General features: G+C 35.9%; 3 protein-coding genes across 3 annotated transcripts; 2 read left to right on the forward strand and 1 right to left on the reverse strand.

The window, feature by feature from the left end:
* Positions 1–374: 374 nt before the first annotated feature.
* On the reverse strand, positions 375–3,904 carry LOC18034817 (serine/threonine-protein kinase SRPK). Its single transcript, XM_006424326.2, has 4 exons — positions 3,704–3,904; positions 2,119–3,102; positions 1,253–1,300; positions 375–1,135 (listed from the first exon to the last, which is right to left on the reverse strand). The coding sequence occupies exons 1-4, from the start codon at positions 3,902–3,904 to the stop codon at positions 716–718; spliced, it is 1,653 nt and encodes a 550-aa protein (XP_006424389.1). The 3' UTR covers positions 375–715.
* Positions 3,905–10,281: 6,377 nt separating this feature from the next.
* On the forward strand, positions 10,282–17,079 carry LOC18034644 (protein argonaute 5). The gene is made up of 22 exons (XM_024178827.1): positions 10,282–10,870; positions 11,078–11,295; positions 11,387–11,533; positions 11,741–11,874; positions 11,989–12,092; positions 12,642–12,745; positions 13,132–13,267; positions 13,359–13,475; positions 13,601–13,711; positions 13,799–13,870; positions 14,256–14,378; positions 14,483–14,633; positions 14,714–14,835; positions 15,119–15,256; positions 15,328–15,470; positions 15,543–15,605; positions 15,678–15,741; positions 15,866–16,001; positions 16,132–16,205; positions 16,340–16,434; positions 16,538–16,569; positions 16,687–17,079. The coding sequence occupies exons 1-22, from the start codon at positions 10,466–10,468 to the stop codon at positions 16,860–16,862; spliced, it is 2,865 nt and encodes a 954-aa protein (XP_024034595.1). The 5' UTR covers positions 10,282–10,465; the 3' UTR covers positions 16,863–17,079.
* A 1,158-nt stretch (positions 17,080–18,237) lies between these two features.
* LOC18035354 (protein argonaute 5) lies at positions 18,238–25,533 on the forward strand. Its single transcript, XM_006424329.2, has 22 exons — positions 18,238–18,724; positions 18,920–19,137; positions 19,225–19,374; positions 19,581–19,714; positions 19,829–19,932; positions 21,364–21,467; positions 21,804–21,939; positions 22,026–22,142; positions 22,260–22,370; positions 22,460–22,531; positions 22,791–22,913; positions 23,017–23,167; positions 23,248–23,369; positions 23,641–23,778; positions 23,851–23,993; positions 24,071–24,133; positions 24,206–24,269; positions 24,394–24,529; positions 24,660–24,733; positions 24,873–24,967; positions 25,071–25,102; positions 25,217–25,533. Exons 1-22 carry the CDS (start codon positions 18,266–18,268, stop codon positions 25,390–25,392), a joined length of 2,922 nt encoding a protein of 973 aa, XP_006424392.1. The 5' UTR covers positions 18,238–18,265; the 3' UTR covers positions 25,393–25,533.
* Positions 25,534–25,974: the final 441 nt, after the last annotated feature.

Genomic DNA, 25,974 nt, shown 5'->3' on the forward strand with positions numbered 1-25,974 from the left:
TATTGAAGCTCAAGAAATGACAGGTAATTTACTCGTAAGCACTGTTAAGATGTAAATAATTACTTCATGATTTAGGTTTTTCAGACCATGCTCTAAATTTAGCCCTAGCAGACAAAGACTAATTGCAGTGTAGTAGTGAACTGTGGTAATATTTTCAGCTACCATGTGTAGTTAACTTGAATTGTCACATTCACCTGTGATTCTTGGGTTTGAGAACGAACCATCAATATTCCTAATAAGTGAAGCGTTAAGGTATACATGCTTCCTAAAGGATAATGCTTTGAAGACTAACGACTAAGAAATATTTGCTAAATTGCCTAACTTGCAAGATGAATGATGCCGCAAAAACCAGCTCTGTTATAACCAAAGAAAAATAAACAAGAAATAAATCCAATCAAATGTGAAACTGTGTTCCAAATAAATCCTAATTAATAAGTTTCATACATGGAACCCCCAAAAGAAACTCTTTAGATTGTACACAATACAATAAAATAATCTGTTCAACATAGTTTGAGACTATGCTTGAGACATGTACATGTTACTTGAAACAAACTTCAACTTTTGCCACTCGCCAATTTCAAAATACCACAATCCCATGGCATTACATGAGTCTTCGCATTTTGCAAAAATATTGCAAGCAACATTTTGGCAAAAGATCATGTGAGAAGAATATAAAGACAACTGGAGGAACTTGTGAGAAACACAACCTGAATGTCTACTTGGGAAGCTTTAATGCAGCAGCTTCCTGGTCGCTTGATAACTTTGAAGCCCCATTAATGGCCATATTCCCCACTCCCACTTCCATAGCCTCCCTCTCCTCCTGCTCCCTCCTCTTTCTTTCAGGTATACTACCTTCTGTCTCCCGTGGCTCACCAGCAGCCATAGAAGGCTCACGCAGTTGAGGTCCTGCACTCATCCATGGATGACTGAGACATTGGGCTGCAGTTGGTCTCTTTTCAGGAACGAAATCAAGTATTGGAACAAGGAAGTCAGCCATGTCCTTTGCATCTCGCTCGTTAAAGTCGTACTTCTCTACAAGGACCTTATTCATAGGCCAAAAACGTAGACGACGGATGTGCCTCAAATCCCCATGTCTGTTGAAGAAATCACGGGAATAGCGACCACCCAATGCAATCTGAAGACAGCATTTTGTTAAGATTCTTGTGGAGAAATGAATATATAGATGCCAAATAGTATAAAAGCACATATTTTCCAAATTGTTACTCATGACAAGCACATGGACAAATCTCACCTTGCGTGGCATCATCCCGAGAAGCTCCATCATCAGTGCCAAGTGATCCTGCACAAAACCAGAAAGTCAAAGACAGTAAAGGAAGAAGAAAGTAAAACAAATTGCAAAGCAGTTAATTGCGCTAGCTGACTACTAACCATGCACGATCAATCATTGACAATATGTAACATCATCAGAAATTATAGATGAGATGAGGATTAATCATTGCTGTTCAATATTTGACCAAAAAAGAATGTTATGCATGAAATAATAGATGCACTTGTCTCTACTGATTAAACTGATAGAAATAGATTGACCACTAACAAATCCAAAGGTATATCTAATGCCCAAAAAAAAAAAAAAATCATAAAGCTCGACAAGGGCAAAGATGTAAGCAACTTGAAGTAAGCTTTGAGAGTAACCCATACTCATAGGAATTGAAATTCTTCCTGAAAATTTCTTGAAAATTACAAAATCAGGCATCTCATGATATAGATTTTTCCCATCACACGGTTCCAGTTACTCTAGTAAATATGCAACAGAAAAAACATATTTGGTAAGAGAGGAGAAAAGTTTTAAATAGATATTCCCTTGACAATCATGTTATGCATTTTTTGGACCATAGGACGCTTGATATACCTTAGCTGAACTACAGATGAAACCAACTGCCACTCTGAGACCATCCCAACAATCACTAAGGTAAAAATAATATCACAAATCTCAACAATTTCTTGTTAAATACACCAAATTTCGCACAAATGAAAAGTCACAAATGTTTAATCACTATTAGGAGTTAAAATTAACTGATTGAAGATAACAAATTCACCTCAGATGAATTGATTTAAAAAAAAAATCAAAATATGTGACACAGACAGTATTAGACAAACCTCATCCTTATCATAATTGTCACCACTGTGAGGATCAAAAAGAACGTCACCTGTCGCCAGCTCAAAGCATATGCAAGCAAAGGACCATAGATCTGCTGAAGTGGAGTATTTAGATCCAAGAAGAACCTCGGGACATCTATACTGCCTGGTCTGAATGTCATTTGTAAATTGTTTGTGTGTCCAACAAGCATTTCCAAAATCAACCAATTTACACTGCACATCAACCGCAGCCAAAAGATTTTTCCTCGTGCCACGGCTTGGCCTTCTATGACCCTTAACTCCTTGGCTAGTATTTTTTACTTCATTACCCCTGGATGATTCATTGTTAACCACAGAATCAATCCGCCGTTCTTCAACAGAAACCCCATTTGGTATTGTATCGACACTAAAATTATCAGGACTAGATGGTTTGGAGTCTGCTTCACTTTCATCAAATGCTTCAGTCCCTGCACAACCCTGAGCAGCCTTCTTGGCCTTTTTTTTTACCTTCTTTTTTTGGTTCTTGGTCAGATCCCCATAAAGACTCTTATTGTCTTTTGAAGCACTAGATTCTGTCACAACTTTATCCGTTTTAGTAGGAAGGATGAGGGGAACACCTGATTTGCGGGCATCTTTAGATGGATCAATTTTTGACAAGAGCAACACATTCTCTGGCTTCAAATCAGTGTGAATAATTGAAAGCTCGCGATGCAAATAATCCAAACCCACTAAAATATAGTAACAAATTTCTTTGACCATGTGTAAAGGAACCCCTCGATAATCAGTATACTTAATAAGCGTCAAAAGATTATCTCCCAAGTACTCAAAAACCATACAAACGTGCTGCCCATTGGGCCCTGAATGCTTAAAGTGATCTAAAAGCTTCACCACACACTTTTTATCATCTGGGTCTCCATCAGCAATCTGCTTGAGGATCTTTATCTCGTCCATGGCTGCCTCAGTATAGTGCTGAGCACTCTTCTGGACTTTCAAAGCTACATAATGCTGCAAACAATGAATGTCTCATGATGCTAATGAGTCGAACAGTTTAAATTGATGGAAGGATCTAATATAACTTTCAACATCCAAACTGAAAAAATCACATATATAAAGCACCTTCAAAGTTAATTTCAAGAAAAAGCAAATCAAACAAGCTTAAAGTAGCAAAGACTTATTTATATACCCACAGACATATACCTCTAAATTAATAAGCATGATGAATGATAAACAACCAAAGAAAGAAACTTCCTTTCTCCCTTGCCTTTCTCAATTTTTCTTAACAACCAAACAACAAAGAACTCTTGAGAGATTAAATTTAACAAATTAATACAACACCAAATAAATTCTATCTTTAACCCAATAAATCCCTAATATTATTTTCATTTCTTGCCATTTCCTCGACTTTCTAATCAACTAAACTGAAATTTAACTCAACCTCCCATTGCCTTCTAATCACAAGAAGTTTAAAAGAAAAAAGAAAAAAAAAAAGGGTAACAGCAATAATACATATGTATGGAACCTCAAAATGCTCCATCAACTCACATCCAATTTCTTCAACTTAAAAGTAACTAAAATAAACCTTTCCCATTAAAAAAAAAAAACTTACAGAAGTTTGAGTGTCCCAAGTGAGCCAAACAGTAGAGAAATGGCCCCAGCCAAGCTTGCTCTGAACAACATATCGACCATTCTTGAAAGTATCACCAATACGCACCGCATGGTAACCTCCTCTCCTGTAATCCTCGGTTCCCTCATCCTCTGACGTATAATCACTCAACTCACTTGGATCCCCGTTCTTATCCTCCGCCATTAGTTTATACACAAAATATGGTTTCTTTGGCGGCTTCTTCAAGAACAAGATAAAGATCAAATTATTTCTTCAGATTTCTAACAAAGCGAAAGAATTAAAGACGACTCGGATTAAATCTTGAACTAGACAAGCTTTGATGGAAGTTGATTTGGGTGGTTGATGGGTTGGTGGTAGTGGAGGAAAATTGAGGAATTAGGGTTTTTGATTGAGAGTGTATCTCAAGTCTTTGCCGGGAAATTAAAGTAAATCAAGCAAAAAATAATTGAGTACACGTGGCGAGTGGCAGCTGAAGGGTGTATCTCGCGCGCTTACAGGCGCGGTCGGGATGGTTTTTTTGCTCGGGATGAGTGGGGCCATTTGTAATGGATCAACTATCATGCGAGTCAGCGTGATGATTTGGAGATGGAGCCAGCCACAGGACAGCCACTCTGTCGTCATTGCCCATCCTTTCATTGAGTTTTCACTGAGTTACTACTCAGACTCAATCCGAGTTAGTGCACCCCCGGCAAATGCAAGTTGTGGTGTGTAGTTAGAGTTTTCACTGATTGCATTCGGAATTAGGTGTGTCAATCCAAACAACCATATCCCTGCTCGTGGGCTCAACTGTATATATCGCGGATGCTCTGATCTCAGGCTTTCAGCCCATTGCAAATTTTCGATTGATGTCACGAGATTGATGAAAACTGTGCTTTCTTTTTTCTCTTTTCTTTTACTGAGAAGATCAATAATATACTTATGGTCTTAAGGATACAAGAAAAACAATTTGTATAAGTATTAGGATGCGTTTTAGATTGAGGTTGGGCAGCTGTAGCTTAAAAGTTACAGCACGAAAGTGTTTGGTAAACACTAATTACTGTAGCTATCATCGAAAATCTATTATATCTTTAATAATTTCGTCAAAATTATTATTTAAAATTTATATTTACTACATATTACTACCTTTTGTTTCATAATTATAGTTTTTTTTCCCGCAATAACTGTAATTTAAAAGTTACAGCACCTCAATCCCAAACATACCCTTAGTTGACGTGGAGTTTAAATTTTATCATTAATGTGAGAATCTTACACCCTCTGACAATGCGATGTGCATCAACTTTCGCGTAATTTACAAGACAAATTAACTACTTAAATGTAACATTATTCCTAAACATTACATTGTAAATTAGGTGCCCATCATCAATTTTACAAAGATATATGCCAGCTTTGTTCTTTGTTTGAGAAGTTCTTGATAACATCTTCGAAGGAGATTATTTTTCTATACTATCACATTCTTTTATCCATTTATCGTTCATTCTTTAAAAAATATCTCCAAACATTCAAAACAAACTTATCAACCTATTAGTATGTGTGCCAATAGAGGTCTTTTGAATACGAGTCTTCACATGCTTCGATATTAAGAATTGTCGTCGCTCTTCTTTCCAAAAAGGAAATAAGAAAAATAATAATAATAGTAGTAGGGCGAAGAAATAAAGAAAATTATGATGCGACGGTCGAATTTTGATGATAAGTATTCGTTTAATCTTTATATTTAAAAATATACCTTGAAATATTTTTGTTGTTATTTATCATTTTATTTGTTTTGACAATAGTAAGCTTGTAATAATACTTTAATGAAAACAAATATATATCAATTTATCAGATTAACCCTAAAAAGTAAAATAATAATATTATTATCATTATTATTATGAGTTATGATACAGCTACAAACTCTTATACATACTTATTTAGGGTAAAAGCTCATTTAGTCCCTATATTTTAAAATTAGTATCCATTTAGTCCCTATATTTTTAAAAATGCCTCGAAACATCCCTACCGTTAAAATATTGATACCCCTACCGTTACTTTTTATTTCTTTTGGTTTACTTTTACAATATTACCCTTTTATAATAATTTTTTATTTGGACATTAATTAAAAAATAATTAAATTACCAATTTAACCCTAAAAAATTAAAAAAATTAATTTTTTTGTAAGCACCATTTGCACACTTGGTAGTTTGCATACAATTTTTGACAATTAAAAATTAATATAATTTATTATTTTTATTTTTAGGGTTAAATTGGTAATTTAATTATTTTATTTTTAGTAATTTCCAAACAAAAAAATTATTATAAAAGGATAATATTGTAAAAGCAAGCTAAAAGAAATAAAAAGTAACGGTAGGGGTATCAATACTTTAACAGCAGAGATGTTTTGAGGTATTTTAAAAAATACATGGACTAAATGGATGCTAATCTTAAAATATAGGGACTAAATGAGCTTTTACCCTACAAACTAATTTGGCATTAACTCATTGGTTTAATAAAAATACAAAATAATATAAACAAATCATGTGAACCAAGAGAAATATAATGTAACCAATTAAATCATGCCGTATCAGTTTGTACACCAAAAATTTGTACAAGAGTTTGTAGCTATATTATTACTCTATTATTATCATTATATATTTTATTTGTAAATTATTATTATGATTATACTTCTATGGTTTTTTCAATAAATTAATATATATTTAAACCTTATTATTGTATTGTTACAATAATATTATTGTATTGTGATAATTTAATATATTTCAATTAATACATAATATCATTTATTTTATTTGTAAATTATTATTACTTTACTTTTATGGTTGATTCAATAAACTAATATATTTCTCGTCATTAATATGTTATTACAAAAGTATTATTGGAGCAACAAATAAAATGTAAGAGTAAGGGGTGTAACATAATTAAAAACAAAAATAATGAATTAATATTTTTATATTAATATCTCCAAAATTATTGGAAGGTATTATTGTCAAACAAAGACAAAAATAAGGACAATAATATAACATATTATAATATCTAAATACAACGGCTAAACATATACTTAACCTAAAATATAATATCTAAATGAGCGCTTAGCTGCTTAACAAACATCACATAATTTATAGTCAAGTGATGTACCATCAATCAAAGCTTATGGTACAATATAACAATATCTTACACTATCTATTAGTTAATAACAAGTCATATGTCATATCATTTAAGACACATTACATATTTGAATTATGTATACATAATATTACTAATAAAATTAATTTTTTTTCTTTCCCTTGCTTCCACTATTTTATTTATTATTATTTATATATTTTTTGGAATGAACATTCCACCTTAAACAAACAAATAAAGTCTTGACCAGAACATTGGTAAGATTCCTACGAAAATGTAAAGCATGACGACGCACTTTCGATTGTGAAAATGAATAAAGCGAAGCAGGTTCTTTATGCGTTCCTCGATGTTGTAGTTCTCTTTTTCTTTTTTCACACCTTCACAAACTTGCACTCACATAGAGCGATAGAGATAAGCGAAACTAGCTTTTGCCTTTGTTGATCAAATTTTAAATCACTTATTACGTGGCTTAATTGAAATTTTATGCATTTATTTAAAAATAAAATAAAAAATTAAGAAGTTGATACAAATAAATAAAAAAGGAAAAAGAACTAGTTGCATTAATTACATACCTTACTTTGTAAGTTTGTATGGGATAATAATTAAAGATTTATTGATAATTGCACATCAAGTCCAACTCTAATTGCTTTTAAACTACGCAATTAAGTAAATACAGGTCCTTTTTTTTTTTTTTTGAATACTGATTAATCATCATATTACTGCATTACACAGATATTTACAACTGCTATTATAGCAGATATATTACACTGATATTTACAATCAGAAATACATGATTGAGACTTATATTATTACATTGAATTCTGTGAAGTACATGCGTAGACAAATAATCCCTTACAGAAGAGGGATGTCCATACTCCACTCGTATTGCACGAGGGAGAGGAAATTTTTGAAATATTAAACAAATAAGCACGTTAGCCCCCACAAATGCTTTTGTGGGGGCTTGAACCGCTGCCCTCACAATGCTTGATACAGGTCCTATCAACGCGCTCTGCGACATACATAACAGCATGACGTTTAAAGAGCCTAATGCCACATGCAAATTATCGATTGACGGGAGAAAAAAAAAGCTCAATTTGACATTTCATCATTTAACAGTTTAAACTAAAGATCCTGGCATAATTAAATATTACATAATAATGAAAGGTAAAGTATAAAGAAAAGATTGTTAAGGAAAGATGGGGGAAAAGAAAGTATAAAAGGAAGAAGATGCTTAGCTTACTTTTTGTGTCATTTAGAATGTACGGTGACCGGGTGTTTCCATATCATTTTAATCTATAAAAGAGATTGATCACTAACAATGTCAATATGTACTCTTTACGTAAATTATGGAGAGAGCTCTTTCTTTTCTTTGAGATATATGGTCTTTGAGGTATATGGGTGGATAAAGTTAAAATTAAATTTTTGACTTATATCTTATTTGGGATTTAAATTTGAATTGTTGGCTAAATAAATTTGTTTGAAAATTACCCGACCAATTCTTGCAAAACAAGAGAGTCATGTTTACTTTAGTATTTTTGCTAATTTTTTGTTCAATTTTTACTGAGTACTGATATTTAAATCCTACGAAGATAACATCAAAATAGAATTGATATTATTATTCATGCGATAGTACCATTGTAGTACACAAAATGAAGACACTGTTCATACTAAAATACTGATGTTTTTGTCATAGTGGTGTCCCCTTAGTGATCAAATATTATTTTTTGTTTTTATCATATGTGAATTCATATAATAGTATTTTTATTATTGGTGAAAAAACATAAACTATAAGAGGTGAATATATCATAAATTTTAATAGAAATTTGAACAGAGATTCTAATATTTGAGTCTCAACTTGAGTCCTAATACTATGCATCTCTCATCTATTGGATGATAAATTTTATAGTTAGTAAAATTATTTAACTATTATTCAATAAATGAATATTATATTAATTGAGACTTAATTGAGACTTAAATGTTGAGATACTTATCATTACTCAAATTTAAATAATTCTCTTAAACACAACTAAACTTCTACTTCATATATATATATAGCCGTTTATACAACATAAATAATGGCGGAACCAAAATTCTAGCTCGGTGAGATATTAATATATAAAAATGACACCGTGTGTTATAAACAGTGAATTTTGAGAGTGCTGGATTTTAAGTTTACGCAGACATGAACTAAATTTTAGTTCAATCCCGTGTGTTTTTCTCAAAATCTCCGACCCCGATCATTAAGTACAGTACGTTCTCATATCCGCTGCAGCATTTCTAGACTCTTGGAAGTGGTCCCAGACATTTAACCCATTTATCCTTAAAATCCTGAGTCAAAAGGATTTGGTGTCCTTGCGGGCCCCACCAAGGAAACAATAAAAAACCAAAAACATTGACGGTGAATAGTCAATACCACGAAGCGGAAGCCCCTTCGTTCAGAAGTTGTTTGCATGATGACATCATGAGTATACTTGGAATCATCTACAACGTGCTATTCCACCGCTCCTCCCATAGACGCTAAGCTTTCTGCGGTGCCGCCCAGTTTTTTTCTTTATTAATTATTAATGTTGTATGCCGATGAAGCCCTTTTTCGCTGGACACGTGCACTTGAAGAAGAGGGTTCGTGTTGGCTTTCGCGTCATTTGCCATTTCAAAGGAAGCGCTTCTCTATCGCTTACGTGCAAAAGGCCTGCTTCCGCACTCCTCGTAGACCCCACTGAAGTCTTTTAATTTCTTAAAAATATATAAAGTAATGGATACTGACCAGACAAAAACGGATGCACTCATGCTGTGTTCGAGGAATCAGATTTTTTCTTTCTTCTTTTTGGCTCTTTTCCGTACAGCGGGAGCAAGTGGCAAACACTTTCGATTATCAAATTAAGGAGCTGGCTAAGTTACAGATTCTGTAAGGTAGCTACCAAATGGGGTAGCCATCAATTAAAGGCTTTATCTTCTGTAAATGGGGTCCACAGGTGGACCGCAAAACGACATGGCTTGGGCGCCTTCAGCTCGATTACCTCGATTTTTAGGAAAAGCGCCGCCCAAAAGCTAATGATTGGATTTGTCGTCATGGGCGCCCAGACCCAGAGGACTAGAGGAGTAGCTGCGAGAGAAATGAGTTACTCGCCGGGACATTTCGACGCGTATCAAGTTTTTTAAAAGCCGCATCTGTAGAATTCCCGCAAAGCTAGAGTCAGCCGGGAATAAAAGGCTGCTGGTTCAACCTGCGCTCTTGGAAATTTTCACTCGTTCCAAATTCCAATCACCCTCTGTTCTTTCACTGTGATTACATCCACTGTCCCCCAATCGTCTGATATTTATTTTTGCAGTTACATTTACACGTCATTAGAATAAAGAGTCGGGTAGTGTTTGGTGTAGAAAAAAAAAGAGAAAAAGAAAGAAGAAAGAAATTTGTTCCCTTTCTTTCTTCCTTTTTCTTCATTATTTCTCCCATCTTTCTCTCACCTTTCTCTCCGCTCAGCATTTTTCTATTTCCATTACACTTCCTCTCCTCTCCTCTCCTGTCTCCTTGTCCCCTGTTTCTCCTCAAGTCATCGCTCTCGCTTTTTTTGTGTGACCATCACTTTGGTTCCTCAAAGTTTTCTCTCTCATTTTACCCTTTTGTTTTCGACAATGTCTCGAAGTGGTGGCGGTGGTCGTAGGCCGGATTCTCGCCATGACCAGCCGACTCAGGCACCAGCGCCGCCATTCCAGCGCGGTACTGATCGTGGATCGCATTACGGCTCCGGTGCAGCCCCGTCCTCATCACACGCAGCTTCTACTTCGACGGCGCCGGCTCCTTCATCTCCGTCTATTTCTGCTTCTGCCCCTTCTTCTTCTTCAGTTTCTACTCTTGTCGAAGAAACGGAGCAGAAACTGACATTGGCGGCACTGGCGGCGGCTACTCCTCCGCCTTCGTCGTCGCAGGCGGTGGGGTTTCCGGTGAGGCCGGGATTTGGAACTGTAGGCAGAAAATGTGTTGTCAGAGCAAATCACTTTATGGTGCAACTTGCCGAGAGAGACATTCATCACTATGATGTAAGTCTACTTTTAATTTTAATTTTATTACTTTTGAAAACGTTTTGACTGTTTTTATTTTTTATTTTTCATTTTTTGTCAGTTTTGATTTTATTTAAGATTCACCATTCGTGAGCGTTGAATTCGAAGGTGTCGGGGTTTTGTTGATATTTTAAAAATATGTTTATGGTTTTCCTTATTTATTTATTTATTTATTTATTTTTTAAGGTTTCAATTACTCCCTGGGTGACGTCAAGAAAAATCAACAGACAAATTATTTCTCAGCTGATTAATTTATATCGGCTGACTGACTTGGGTGAACGAATACCTGCCTATGATGGTATGAAGAGCATTTACACTGCAGGGCCACTGCCTTTTGAATCGAAGGAGTTCATTATCAATTTACCTGATAGTGATCCTCGTCCCAGCTCGTCTACCAGGCTGAGGTATCTCGTGCTTTTAACATGTGTGTTTCTTGAATATTGTTGATTATGAATTTTCTTGATTTAATGTGTTGAGTGATTTGTCATTGAGAAGGGAGCGCCAGTTTAGGGTGGTTATCAGATTGGCTTCGAAGCCTGATCTTTACACTCTACAGCAGTTCTTACGCCGTAGGCATTTTGAAGCTCCGTACGAAGTTATACAAGTGCTTGCTGTTGTTCTCAGAGCAGCTCCATCAGAGAAGTATTTAACCTTAACTGTGTTAATAAAAGTTTCACTTCTTGGTATGTATGATATAGGATTTTCCCTGCCCATGCGAGCATTTGCTTGTTCATGCAACTGATTTAATATTTGATTTCTGAGGGACAATTTTATTATTTTCTATTCTGTGTCTTGAACAATTTGGGTTTTAGAATGGTTAATTAATGAAATGATGAACTTCTGCATCAGGCATACAGTTGTGGGGAGGTCATTTTTCTCTACTGATCTTGGACCAATGGGTCAGCTTGGTGATGGCGTTGAATATTGGCGTGGATATTTTCAGAGTCTTCGCCCAACCCAGATGGGGCTATCTCTTAATATTGGTATTTCTCATTATATTTTATATAATTTGATGCTGCTTATCTTCTATATTATGCAAGCTTGATTTTGTTTTAGGTGCAGCACTGCTATATAAATATTTGCTCTTGCTGTTGCAGATGTTTCAGCCAGCTCCTTTTATGAGCCAATTCTAGTTACTGAGTTTGTTCAGAATTATTGCAGAGACTTATCACATCCTCTTTCTGATGAAGTGCGTCTGAAGGTATTGTCTAGTCTTCTTTGGTTATGTCTTGGTTATGTGTTTGTGATAAGAGCCTTTTCAAAGAATGATCACAGATTTGTTAGGCAAACATTTCGGTAATGTTTTGGATGTTCAGTAATTAGTAGTTTAAAATTTGAAATTTCTTGCAAATTTTGGATAGGGTAATTTCTTGATTTATGGCTGAGCTGGAGGGTATTGAGTGAGCTCCCAAGTCTAAGGCAAATAGAACGTGGTTTGATGATCAATGTAGGGAACTGGTGTATAATTTGGCCTATAATTCTGATGACAAAGAAATGAGACCTTGAAATGGTGGTTTTAAGAATTTTCCATGCATTCATTTGCAATTGTGCAGTTATATTAATCAACTTATTATCATTCTGTTACATATTGTAGCAATCTTTTGAACTATCTGTAAAATTTTTAGTTTCGATCTATTTTGGCTGCTAATTGACAACTGCCCATTAATTATTTTAAAAAATTATTGTTGGTAATGGGGTAGAGACACATGCTCAATGTTATTAATGCGATTGTTTAATTCCTGACTTCTAGGTGAAAAAGGCGTTGAAGGGAATAAAGGTCGTGCTCACGCATAGGGAGTATAACAATAGTCACAAGATCACCGGCATATCCAGTCAACCAATGAGCCAACTAATGTATGTGTGTTTGTAATTAACTGACATACAAGCATAAAAAATTTGTCCATTTGTGGTGACACTGTGATAATTTAACATGGTGGTTTTGATTGTGTTTATGTTACTTGATTTGTTTATGTTAGCTGATTCTTGAGTCCCCCTGACCATTCTAGATGAATACTTTATGATGTCTTATGTTGTATTTTCTGTATGATTGATGAACTTACTTGGTGGCAAAATTTTTGGCAGATGTGCCTCAAAACAATTTCTCAAATCTGATATGTGATAGTAGTTGGCTTCTATGTTCTGCGATGGTGACTTGATATTGCCTGTAACAGTGATGTATCCCTCCCTCCATGTTATAATAGGCATTCATGTTATATCTTCCCTTTCATTGTATTTGCTAGGTTTACTGATGACAGTGCGACAAGGATGTCGGTGATTCAATATTTTCGTGAAAGATATAATATTGCGCTTCAATTCACGTCATTGCCTGCCCTAGTAGCTGGAAGTGAAGCGAGGCCTATTTATTTGCCAATGGAGGTTCTATGATCAAAAGATTACTTTCTTTTTTTTTTTTTTGTCTGGAAAATAATTTATTTAAGACCTATTTATAGAATATTTTTGTTTACAGCTTTCTAGGATTGTCGCAGGGCAGAGATATGCTAAAAGATTAAATGAAAGACAAGTAATTGCTCTTTTAAGAGCAACTTGTCAGCGTCCTCGGGAGCGTGAAGAAAATATAAGGATGGTAGAGTGTCGTTGTAATTTCTTATGTCTGTGGTGGATTTTTTTGGATGATTAATCTAGGAATTATCTTCTTCTGAACAAAGAGAGTTTCTGATTCTTGCTTCTGGGTTTGACATTCTTCTGCAGATGGCTAGGGCAAATGCTTACAATGAAGATACTCTTGTGAACAAAGAGTTTGGAATTCAAGTGGCTGATGATCTTACATCGGTTGATGCTCGAATCCTACCTGCTCCAATGGTAATTATGTGTCCTTTTTTCTTCTGTAAGAGCATTATAGTACTTCCAATCTCCTTATGATTAACTTTACCTCCTAAAATGCTGCAGCTTAAATATCATGAAACTGGCCGAGAAGCAAGCGTGAATCCTGGTTTTGGGCAATGGAACATGATTAACAAGGTGAATGATTATTATTTTCTTCCATAGTTGGTGATTTCTGCTTAGGAAGAGCATAAGGAAGCAGTTACCACTTGTTTAAATTGGTTGAGGGATGTGTACTGACTGATGGGTAGGATGGGTTGGAAGTTGAATTGCCGCATTTGATGCAATGTGGTTGTGCTGCGTTTCTTTTGCAACCTTTATTTTATTTTATTTTTTCCATTTTAGCATGCTGTAATTTCTATTTAGTTATATACTTTTTCATCTTTGAAAAGCATTGTATTTGATATTCATTTAGGTATTTGGATTGTATGTGCTTGGTGTTCAGCTCAATCCACTCTGCCTTCTGAACGAGGAGCTTTTATTTACCCACACTGAATTATTTTGTGTAATTTTGGTATTATAGAAAATGTTCAATGGTGGGAGGGTGGAAGTTTGGACTTGTGTGAACTTCTCCACCCGTTTGAATCGGGACGTGGCATTCCAGTTTTGTCAGGGGTTGGTAGACATGTGTAATAGCAAGGGAATGGTATGGTAATGTTATTTATTTTGCAATTCATGTTAGCAATTCAGGTTAATGGCCTCTCTGAACCTACTTTTTTCTTTTGGGGGGGTCTGTGTTTATCATGCCAGGTATTTAACCTGCGGCCTGTCATTCCCATAAGTTCGTCCAACCCAAATCAAATTGAGAAGGCACTTGTAGATGTTCACAATCGGACTACACAGCAAGGGAAACAGCTTCAGCTGTTGATAATTATTTTACCTGATGTTAGCGGATCATATGGTGAGTGATAAATTTAATCCATGATTAAATTTCTATATCAGCTTTGGTTTTGTTCAACATTATCAGCTTTCTGCTCACAGGAAGAATTAAAAGAGTTTGCGAAACGGAACTTGGGATTGTTTCACAATGCTGTCAGCCTAGACAGGCATCAAGGCTCAATATGCAGTATTTTGAAAATGTGGCTCTTAAAATCAATGTGAAGGTTTGGTTTGCCCCCATTTTTTTGCCTGTTCATTATCATGGTTGATATTTACAAATCCAAGGGTTAGTGGGAAAACATGTAGGAGATGATTTTTTTTTTTTTTGGCAATTTAATTTCAGTCTTGATTTGCTCGAATTATTGTAATTTTTTTTTTTCAAATAATCAAATTCTGATGTTCAAGATTTTTTTTTTAAGAGTTTGGGAGTGCCAAAATTTCTTGTTAAAATTGATAGGTTTATTTCCTTAGTACCAGAGACTCAGTTTGCTATTTGTAATTTTATAGGTTGGGGGACGAAACACTGTGCTCGTTGATGCTGTTCAGAAAAGAATTCCTCTTGTGACTGATAGACCTACAATTATATTTGGTGCAGATGTCACCCATCCACAACCAGGAGAAGACTCTAGCCCTTCTATAGCGGCTGTATGTACACTCATCTTTTGTTTCTGCTTTTAGTAATTCACTCTGTTAAAAGATTGAATTGACTGAGACAGGTGGTGGCCTCAATGGATTGGCCAGAAGTAGCCAAGTACAGAGGGCTTGTCTCTGCTCAGGCACACCATGAGGAAATTATCCAAGATCTCTATAAATCTATTCAAGATCCTCAAAGGGGTTTTGTTCATGGAGGAATGATCAGGTTAGTAGACATGGAAATACATATCAGGTGCCTTAATTAAGAGAAACTTATGCTTCTGTTTGTCTTTTACAGGGAACTGTTAATTGCCTTCAGAAGATCAACCAACTTTAAACCTCACAGGATTATTTTCTACCGGTAATTGCTGTTTTCAATGTTAAACTGTTTGTTTTGTAGAATGTTACTGATGTTGTTTCATTTATGTGCCAGAGATGGTGTTGGTGAAAGGCAGTTCAGTCAGGTTTTGCTCCATGAAATGAATGCTATCCGACAGGTAATGCTGATGATTCCTGAAGTTAAAATGATTTTCTTGTGTTCAAGAGATTTTCAATATCTAGCTTCAGTTAATGCCTTTATGATAGCTTTTGTTGCAACATGCTAAATTGATTTATTTCCAGGCCTGTGCCTCACTTGAGGAGGGATATGCACCACCAGTTACGTTTGTTGTGGTACAGAAAAGGTGTCGTACTCGCCTTTTTCCTGCTGAGAACAACAGATGCGATCTGACAGATAGGAGTGGAAATATTTTACCAGGTTCCAAGTTTGCTTTGTATTATTAATCTTTATATCCTATTTGCTTCTTTTGAGTATTCACAACAGCTGGGAACCATGTCGTTGCCTAACCTTGTGTTTGACGATTGTTTTTGGGATGTCCTTGTGTTAGGAACCGTTGTTGATACTGAAATTTGTCATCCTACAGAATTCGATTTTTACCTCAACAGTCATGCAGCAATTCAGGTAAAAAATAAGTTTGCTCTTTCAATCCAAATTTTATCCATCTAGACTTACGCTCGATGAACATTGTACACTTCTTTTTTTTTTTCCACCTATAATTTTTAAATGCGTTGGACTGACTAAGGTGTTTATTCCAGGGAACCAGTCGACCAACTCGCTACCATGTATTGTATGATGAGAACCGTTTTACTGCAGATGGCCTGCAAGTGTTAACAAATAACTTGTGTTACACGTAATATGTTTACCTTCTCTATAACTGGATTTAATATTGCATTGTTGAAGAATTATCTTTGGAATGGTTATTCTGTAAGTTTTGACTCATGGCCCATTTTCAGGTACGCAAGGTGTACTCGATCAGTTTCCGTAGGTCTGATACTTGTACTTCCGTTGTTTTACAAAAAACATTTTCAATCAGTGAATTATTTATTATTCTGGCAAGCATTGATTATTTTTTTAATTTTTATTGGTTGATTTCATATGGCAGTGCCTCCTGCATATTATGCATATTTAGCAGCTTTTCGGGCTCGTTATTATATCGAGGATGAAACATCTGCTGGTGGATCCACAGATGGGAACAGGAGCACGGCAGAGAGGAATTTGGCTATCCGGCCACTTCCCGTCATCAAGGATAATGTGAAAGATGTAATGTTTTATTGCTGAAAGTAGTCTTCAGCCTTTATCTCTTATGTCATGGTTTTCATAAAGGCTTGACGTATTTTGGTAGACGGAGAACCAGCGTTTTGCATTTTTGGACCGTACTGTTATTTTGGGAGTAGTTTCAAATTCGACATCTAGAGTAGAAACTACTTATCCTCAGCTTAAAAATATAAGCCGCATGTTCTCCCAGTTAATGCCTTGTCAATTTAAATGCAAAACAACTCCATACATATTTTGTCCATAAGGGTATTGAACTGTGTATGCTTCCTTTTTTTCCTTCAATTACACCTTATTCCTCCTGGACGGTGGCTTCTGAATTACTTTCTTTGCTTTTTGAGAGTTAAAGCAATTCCGTTGCTTCGTCCACTTTTGCCGCCAACGACTCGGGTGAATCCAGCAACGCCAGCAGCTCGGAGTGATCCCTTTCCAAAAGCATCTCAGTAATCTTTAGTGCGAGATCATACTGTCCAACAGTTAAATGTAAATAGAACTAAACCAAAGCTCAAAGCAGGTGAAAATTATAAGTACATTTGCAGAAGGTTAAATTTCAGTATATTAGAATGACAATTTACTATTTACCTCAAAAATATGAAACATCAATTTATTCCCTTTTACGGTTAAGAAGACAAAAGGAATTCATTAATGTAGTATTCATCTATCCTCATCTTTTGAACGACAATGAAAGTAAATTAAAAATTATCATTCTATCTGGGGGATAAATCGAAGTTGACCCTTCGCAGAATTAAGATTAATCACCGTGAGTTTCTTCATCAGCGGGCAGAGTCTTTAGCCAAGGATATTTTTCCTTTGATCAGGGGAAGCAGCAGCAAGCATGCTGCTCAAATATTCATTGGAAGCAGCAGCTCTTTGACTCCCATTTGTCAGGTTGTTGGCAGCAGTTTGCCCGGCCCTCTAAAATAATGGTCATATGAAGTAAACAGTTATTAAGAAGCATTTTGTTTCAAAAAGCAAATGGAATACAATTCATTTGGTATCAAGTAGAAAAGGAAAAAAAAGGAAAAAAAAAATAATCTTGTACACTCTAAAATAATGGAATACAATTCATTTGGTTTCAAAAAGCAAATGGAATACAATTCATTTGGTATCAATTCATTTATTTTAGAGTGGCCCTCTAAAATAATGGCCACTCTCCCTCTCAAATCTTGATCCCTTTTTATATACAGATGCTGTAAGCTACTTTTCATTTTACTGTTCAAGAGGGGCGGTAAAGCTAGCCGCCCTGCCCTTTTTATTATTTATATACACGCCCTCTTTTCCTCCCTCCTCCTCTCTGACACTTACTTTCTCCTCAAGCAATCGCCCTCTCTTACTTTCTCCTCAAGTAATCCATCACTTCGGTTCCTCAAAATTTTTTTCTCTCTCATTTTACATTTTTGTTTTCGATAATGTCCCGACGTGGCGGCGGTGGTCGTAGGCCGGATTCTTGCAGTGACCAGCCGGCTCAGGCACCGGCGCCGTCTTTCCAGCGCGGTGGTGGCGAAGCCGCTGGACCACCGGGCCGAGGGCATCAAGGTCAACGTGGCGGTACTGGTGGTGGATCGCATTCTGGTTCCGGTGCAGCCCCTTCCTCATCACACGCAGCTTCGACTTCGACAGCGCAGGCTCCTTCATCTCCGTCTGTTTCTGCATCTGCTCCTTCTTCGTCTTCAGTTTCTACTCTTGTCGACGAAACTGAGCAGAAACTGACATTGGCGGCACCAGCGGCGGCTACTCTTCCGCCTTCGTCGTCGCAGGCAATGAGACTTCCGGTGAGGCCGGGATTGGGAACTGTTGGCAGAAAATGTGTTGTCAGAGCAAATCACTTCATGGTGCAACTTGCCGAGAGAGACATTCATCACTATGATGTAAGTCCACTTTTAATTTTAGTTTTGTTATTTTTGAAAACGTTTTGACTATTTTTATTTTTTTTATTTTCTCGTCAATTTTGATTTTATTTAAGATTCACCATTCGTGAGCGTCGACATCGAAGGTGTCGGGGTTTTGTAGATATTTTAAAAGTATGTTTATTGTTTTGCTTATTTATTTATTTATTTTTTAAGGTTTCAATTACTCCAGAGGTGACGTCAAAAAAGATCAACAGACAAATTATTTCTCAGCTGATTAATTTATATCGGCTGACTCACTTGGGTGAACGAATGCCTGCCTATGATGGTATGAAGAGCATTTACACGGCAGGGCCGCTGCCTTTTGAATCGAAGGAATTCATTATCACGTTACCTGATAGTGATCCTCGTCCCAGCTCATCTACCAGGCCGAGGTATCTCTTGCTTTTAACACGTGTGTTTCTTGAATATGTTGATTGTGAGTTTTCTTGATTTAATGTGTTGAGTGATTTCTTGTGCAGAAGGGAGCGTCAGTTTAGGGTGGTTATCAGATTGGCGTCGAAGCCTGATCTTTACACTCTACAGCAGTTCTTACTCCGTAGGCATTTTGAAGCACCGTACGAAGTTATACAAGTGCTTGATGTTGTTCTCAGAGCAGCTCCATCAGAGAAGTATTTAACCTTAACTGTGTTAATAAAGTTTCACTTTTTGGTGTGTATGATATAGGATGTTCCCTGCCCATGCCAGCATTTGCTTGTTCATGCAACTAATTTAACATTTGATTTCTGAGTAACAATTTTATTATTGTCTATTTTGTGTCTTGAACAATTTGGGTTTTAGAATAGTTAATTAATGAAATGATGAACTTCTGCATCAGGCATACTGTTGTGGGGAGGTCATTTTTCTCTACTGATCTTGGACCAATGGGTCAGCTTGGTGATGGCGTTGAATATTGGCGTGGATATTTTCAGAGTCTTCGCCCAACCCAGATGGGGCTATCTCTTAATATTGGTATTTCTCATTATATTTTATATAATTTGATGCTGCTTATCTTCTATATTATGCAAGCTTGATTTTGTTTTAGGTGCAGCACTGCTATATGAATATTTGCTCTTGCTGTTGCAGATGTTTCAGCCTGTTCCTTTTATGAGCCAATTCTAGTTACTGAGTTTGTTCAGAAGTATTGCAGAGACTTATCACATCCTCTTTCTGATGAAGTGCGTCTGAAGGTATTGTCTAGTCTTCTTTGGTTATGTCTTGGTTATAATTAATTTAGTATCAATTTAATGAGCTATCTATTGGGCGGTTATAAGTTTTAATTGAGGGCTGCAGCCCCCTAATATATTTGTGATAAGAGCATTTTCAAAAAATGATCACAGATTTGTTAGGCAAACAGTTCGGTAATGTTTTGGATGTTGAGTATAATTTATTGAAAGTAATTAGTAGTTCAAAATTTGAAATTTCTTGTAAATTTGGTTAGGGTACTTTCTTAATTTATGGCTGAGCTGGAGGCTATTGAGTAGTGTCTGTTGTTCTTGGGCATTCAAATAAAAATAGATTGAGCTCCCATGTCTAAGGGGAATAGAATGTTGATGACAGGGTTTGATGATCAATTTAGGAAACTGATATATAATTTGGCCTATAATTCTGATGATAACGAAATGCGATCTTTAAATGGCGGTTTTAAAATTTTTTTCACGCATTCATCTGCAATTGTGCAGTTATCTTAATCAACTTATTATCATTCTGTTTAGGGGTGGGCACGGTTCGATTCGGATCAAAATTAAGTAGAACCGATTTAAATCGGTTATTTTATAAAAAGAACCGAATAAGAACCGAACTCAAACGGATCTTTTCGGATCGGTTCGGTTTTTTCGGTTCTGAGCCTATTTTAAATTTTCAAATTTTTAGCCTATTGGGCCTCATGAATGTAATCATTTTTTTCAACAATTAATTCATCCTAATTTCATTACAAATATTAACAATAAATACAAAGTATTCAAAACACATTTTATCACTAATATCTTACTAACTACTAATAAGGTACTCACAAAATATGAAATATTAAAATTTCAAAATACATAACCAAACTCCAATACTCCATCTACATAAACATAATCATAATGTTGTAAAGACAAATAAAAATAACAACAATTACAACTTACAACACAAAATAAAAAGAAAATTTAGAAACAAACGCCAACAACATTCTCCCATCTTCATCAATATCAACATCAACTTTAGGCATTTTCCAACTCAATATTTGGATCTATAAAAAAAAATTTAACACATGTCGATTTGAATAAAATCTAAAATTAATTCGGTTTTTTGGTTCAGCTGAATGAACCGAATACCGAACTGACATTTCGGTTTTTTTTGCAAATGATATATTTCGGTTTTTTTTAAAATAAAAACCGATCCGAATTAGAAAAAACCGCCGGTTCGGTTCGGTGTTTTTAAGACCACGGTTTTTTTGCCCACCCCTAATTCTGTTACATATTTTAGCAATCTTTTGAACTATCTGTAAAATTTTTAGTTTCGATCCATTCTGGCTGCTGATTGACAACTGCCCTTTAATTATTTTCGAGATTATTGTTGGGAATGGGATAGAGACGCATGCTCAATGTTATTCATATATTTGTTTAATTCTTGACTTCTAGGTGGAGGAGGCATTGAAGGGAATAAAGGTAGTGCTCACGCATGTGGAGTATAACAGAAGTTACAAGATCACTGGAATATCCAGTCAACCGATGAGCCAACTAATGTATGCGTGTGTCTGATTAACGGATATACAAGTATAAAAAATTTGTCCAATTGTGATGACACAGTGTGATAATGTAACTTGGTGGTTTGGTTGTGTTTATATTACTAGATTTCTTTATGTTAACTGATTCTGATACCCCCATGCCACTTACGATGAATACTTTACGATTTCTGAAATCCAGATATGGTTAAATTTGTTTTATGTTGTATTTTATGTATGATTGATGAACTTACCTGGTGTTAAAACTTTTTGGCGGATGTGACTCAAATCAATTTCTCAAATCTGATATGTTATAGTATGCATTCATGTCTTATCTTCCCTTTGATTTTTTGCTAGGTTTATCGATGACAATGGGACAAGGATGTCGGTGATTCAATATTTTCTTGAAAAATCTAACATTGCGCTTCAATTCACGTCATTGCCTGCCGTTCTAGCTGGAAGTGAAGCGAGGCCTATTTATTTGCCAATGGAGGTTCTATGATCAAAAGATTACTTTGATTTTTTGTGTCTGGGAAATAATTTATTTAAGACCTAGTTATAGAATATTTTCTTTTACAGCTTTCTAGGATTGTCGCGGGACAGAGATATACTAAAAGATTCAATGAAAGACAAGTAACTGCTCTTTTAAGAGCAACTTGTCAGCGTCCTCGGGAGCGTGAAGAAAATATAAGGATGGTATAGGATTGTTGTAATTTCTTACGTCTGTGGTGGATCTTATTTGGATGATTAATCTAGGATTCATCTGCTTGTGAACAAAGAGAGTTTCTGATTCTGGTTGACATTCTTCTGCAGATGACTAGGGCAAATGCTTACAATGATGATACTCTTGTGAACAGAGAGTTTGGAATTCAAGTGGCTGATGTTCTCACATTGGTTGATGCTCGAATCCTACCTGCTCCAATGGTAATTATATGTCATTTTCGTTTATCTGTAAGAGCATTATGGTATTTCCAATCTCCTTATGGCTAACTTTACTTCCTGTAATGCTGCAGCTTAAATATCATGAATCTGGCAGAGAAGCAAGCGTAAATCCTGGTTTTGGGCAGTGGAACATGATTAACAAGGTGAATTACTGATTATTATTTTATTCTGTAGTGGTGATTGGTACTTAGGAAGAGCATAGAGAAGCAGTTACGGCTTTAAATTGGTTGAGGGATGTGTACTGACTGACAGGTAGGATGGATTGGACGTTGATTTGCTGCATTTGATGCAATGTGGTTGTTCTGCATTTCTTTTGCAGCCATAATTTTTGAGTTTTTTCCCCCATTTTAGCATGCTGCAATTATTCACACTGAATTATTTTGTGTAATTTTGGTTTTACAGAAAATGTTCAATGGTGGAAGGGTGGAAGTTTGGACTTGTGTGAACTTCTCCACGGATTTGGATCCGGACGTGCCATTCCAGTTTTGTCAGGGGTTGGTAGACGTGTGTAATAGCAAGGGAATGGTATGGTAACGTTATTTATTTTGCGATTCATGTTAGCAATTCAGGTTAATGGCCTCTCTGAACCGACTTTTTTCTTTTGGGGGGTCTGTGTTTATCATGCCAGGTATTTAACCCGCGGCCTGTCATTCCCATAAGTTCATCCAACCCAAATCAAATTGAGAAGGCCCTTGTAGATGTTCATAATCGGACTACACAGCAAGGGAAACAGCTTCAACTGTTGATAATTATTTTACCTGATGACAAGGGATCATATGGTGAGTGATAAATTTAATCCATGATTCAATTTTTATATCAGCTTTGGTTTTGTTCAGCATTATCGGCTTTCTGCTTGCAGGGAGAATTAAGCGAGTTTGTGAAACGGAACTTGGGATTGTTTCACAATGCTGTCAGCCTAAGCAGGCATCAAAGCTCAGTATGCAGTATTTCGAAAATGTGGCTCTTAAAATCAATGTGAAGGTTTGGTTTACCCCCTTTTTTTTGCCTTTCATTATTATGGTTAATATGGTAAGAATAAGTACAAGGGTTAGTGGGAAAACATGCAGGAGACTTTTTTGCAATTTAATTTCCATCTTGGTTTGCTGGAATTACTGTAATTTTTTTTTTCAAACAATTAAATTTTGATGTTCAAGAATTTTTTTGGTCTCAGAGTGCCAAAATTTCTTGTTAAAATTGATAGGTTTGTTTCCTTGGTACCGGAGACTCAGTTTGCTATTTGTAATTTTATCAGGTTGGGGGACGAAACACTGTGCTCGTTGATGCTGTTCAGAAAAGAATTCCTCTTGTGACTGATAGACCCACAATTATATTTGGTGCGGATGTCACCCATCCACAACGAGGGGAAGACTCTAGTCCTTCAATAGCGGCCGTATGTACACTCATATTTTGTTTCTGCTTTCTAGTAATTCACTCTGTTAAAAGATTGAATTGACTGAGACAGGTGGTAGCCTCAATGGATTGGCCGGAAGTAACCAAGTACAGGGGACTTGTCTCTGCTCAGGCACGCCATGAGGAAATTATCCAAGATCTCTATAAATCTATTCAAGATCCTCAGAGGGGTTTAGTTCATGGAGGGATGATCAGGTTAGTAGACATGGAAGTACATATCAGGTGCCTTATTATTAAGAGAAACTTATGCTTCTTCTGTTTGTCTTTTTCAGGGAACTGTTAATTGCCTTCAATAGATCAACCAACCGTAAACCTGAGAGTATTATTTTCTACCGGTAATGGCTGTTTTCAATGTTAAACTGCGTGTTTTGTAGAACGTTACTGATGTTGTTTCATTTATGTGCCAGAGATGGTGTTAGTGAAGGGCAGTTCAGTCAGGTTTTGCTCCATGAAATGAATGCTATCCGACTGGTAATGCTGATGAGTCCTGAAGTTGATACAATTTTCTTGTGTTCTAGAGATTTTCAATACCTAGTTTCAGTTAATTTCTTGTTGAAGACTTTTGTTGCAACATGCTAAATTGACTTATTTCCAGGCCTGTGCCTCACTTGAGGAGGGATATGCGCCACCAGTTACGTTTGTTGTGGTACAGAAAAGGCATCATACTCGCCTTTTTCCTGCTGATCACAACAGACGCGATCTGACAGATAGGAGTGGAAATATTTTACCAGGTTCCAAGTTATCTTTGTATTATTAATCTTTATTTTCTATTTGCTTCTTTTGAGTATGCATAATGGCTGGGAACCATGTTGTTGCTTAACCTTGTCTTTGATGAATATTTTTGGGATGTCCCTGTGTTAGGAACTGTTTTTGATACTCATATTTGTCACCCTACGGAATTCGATTTTTACCTCAACAGCCATGCAGGAATTCAGGTTAAAAATAAGTTTGCTTTTTCAATCCAAATTTTATTATCTATCCAGACTTACTCTCATTGAACAATGTACACTTATTCTTCCTTTTTTTTTTTCCCTGCTTTTAAAAGTGTTGGACTGATTAAGGCGTTCATTCCAGGGAACCAGTCGCCCAACTCACTACCATGTGTTGTATGATGAGAACCGTTTTTCCGCAGATGACTTTCAAGTGTTAACAAATAACTTGTGTTACACGTAATATGTTTACCTTCTCTATAACTGGATCTAATATTGCAGTTCTGAGGAATTTATCTTTCGTATGGTTATTTTGTAAGTTTTGACTCATTGCCATTTTCAGGTACGCAAGGTGTACTCGATCAGTTTCCATAGGTCTGATCCTTGTACTTCTGTTGTTTTGCTAAAAGCATTTTCAATCAATGAATTATTTATCGTTCTGGCAAGCATTGACTTTTTTTCTTTGTATTGGCTGTTTTCATATGGCAGTTCCTCCTGCATATTATGCACATTTAGCAGCTTTTCGGGCTCGCTATTATATTGAGGATGAAACATCTGCCGGTGGATCCACAGGTGGGAGTAGGAGCACGGCAGATAGGAATTTGGCTATCCGGCCTCTTCCCGTCATCAAGGATAATGTGAAAGATGTAATGTTTTACTGCTGAAAGCAGTCTCCAGCCTCTCCTGTTTTAGTCATGGTTTCCATAGTTTCAAATTAGGCATCAAGGGTAGAAACTAATCACCCTTGGCTTAAAACTATAAGCTGCATATTCTCCCAGTTAATGCCTTGTAAATTTAAATGCAAAACGAACTCCATATGTATTTCGAAAGAAAGGTTTTTTGTTTATGCTCTTACTTTGCTGCAGGTCGGGTTATTTTTTAATTTGGATCCACTGATTTTCTCACTGCACCTTTTTTTTTTAAATTAACATTTTTATTCTGAAAATATAATTTGATCAATTATATATTTGGTCTTATTTTCTCTCTCTCTCCATCTCTTTCCTTTAACCAAAATTTATTATGATATATGAAGTAAATATTATATTTTATAATTACTCAAAAATTAATAAATTCAGCTCTATTGTAATTTGAAGCAAGTTGAAAGAGACAATGTTAATCATCCAAAAAAAAACAAAAGAGTTTTTACACCATCCTAAGTGTGTTAGAATTTTCTTTGTCTGATCTCGGACAGAACAAATTTTGAATGATACTAATGGGCAACAAATGGGATCAGCCTGCAGTACCAC

The sequence above is a fragment of the Citrus clementina genome, unplaced genomic scaffold (genome assembly GCF_000493195.1).
Source record: "Citrus clementina cultivar Clemenules unplaced genomic scaffold, Citrus_clementina_v1.0 scaffold_8, whole genome shotgun sequence".
NCBI classification, from domain to species: Eukaryota; Viridiplantae; Streptophyta; class Magnoliopsida; order Sapindales; family Rutaceae; genus Citrus; species Citrus x clementina.

What these genes read in the sequence shown, in the direction of transcription:
- LOC18034817 (XM_006424326.2), bottom strand. Translation starts at nt 3,904, where the DNA reads ATGGCGGAGGATAAGAACGGGGATCCAAGTGAGTTGAGTGATTATACG. An exon ending in ACAATTATGATAAGGATGAG is followed by an intron (nt 1,301 to 2,118) that starts GTTTGTCTAATA and finishes GGTTTTGTGCAG; the next exon opens with GATCACTTGGCACTGATGAT. An exon ending in TCGGGATGATGCCACGCAAG is followed by an intron (nt 1,136 to 1,252) that starts GTGAGATTTGTC and finishes TGCTGTCTTCAG; the next exon opens with ATTGCATTGGGTGGTCGCTA.
- LOC18035354 (XM_006424329.2), top strand. Translation starts at nt 18,266, where the DNA reads ATGTCCCGACGTGGCGGCGGTGGTCGTAGGCCGGATTCTTGCAGTGAC. An exon ending in GGGGCTATCTCTTAATATTG is followed by an intron (nt 19,715 to 19,828) that starts GTATTTCTCATT and finishes TTGCTGTTGCAG; the next exon opens with ATGTTTCAGCCTGTTCCTTT. An exon ending in GTTCATGGAGGGATGATCAG is followed by an intron (nt 23,994 to 24,070) that starts GTTAGTAGACAT and finishes TGTCTTTTTCAG; the next exon opens with GGAACTGTTAATTGCCTTCA.
- LOC18034644 (XM_024178827.1), top strand. Translation starts at nt 10,466, where the DNA reads ATGTCTCGAAGTGGTGGCGGTGGTCGTAGGCCGGATTCTCGCCATGAC. An exon ending in AATGGAACATGATTAACAAG is followed by an intron (nt 13,871 to 14,255) that starts GTGAATGATTAT and finishes TTGGTATTATAG; the next exon opens with AAAATGTTCAATGGTGGGAG. An exon ending in TGTGTAATAGCAAGGGAATG is followed by an intron (nt 14,379 to 14,482) that starts GTATGGTAATGT and finishes TTATCATGCCAG; the next exon opens with GTATTTAACCTGCGGCCTGT.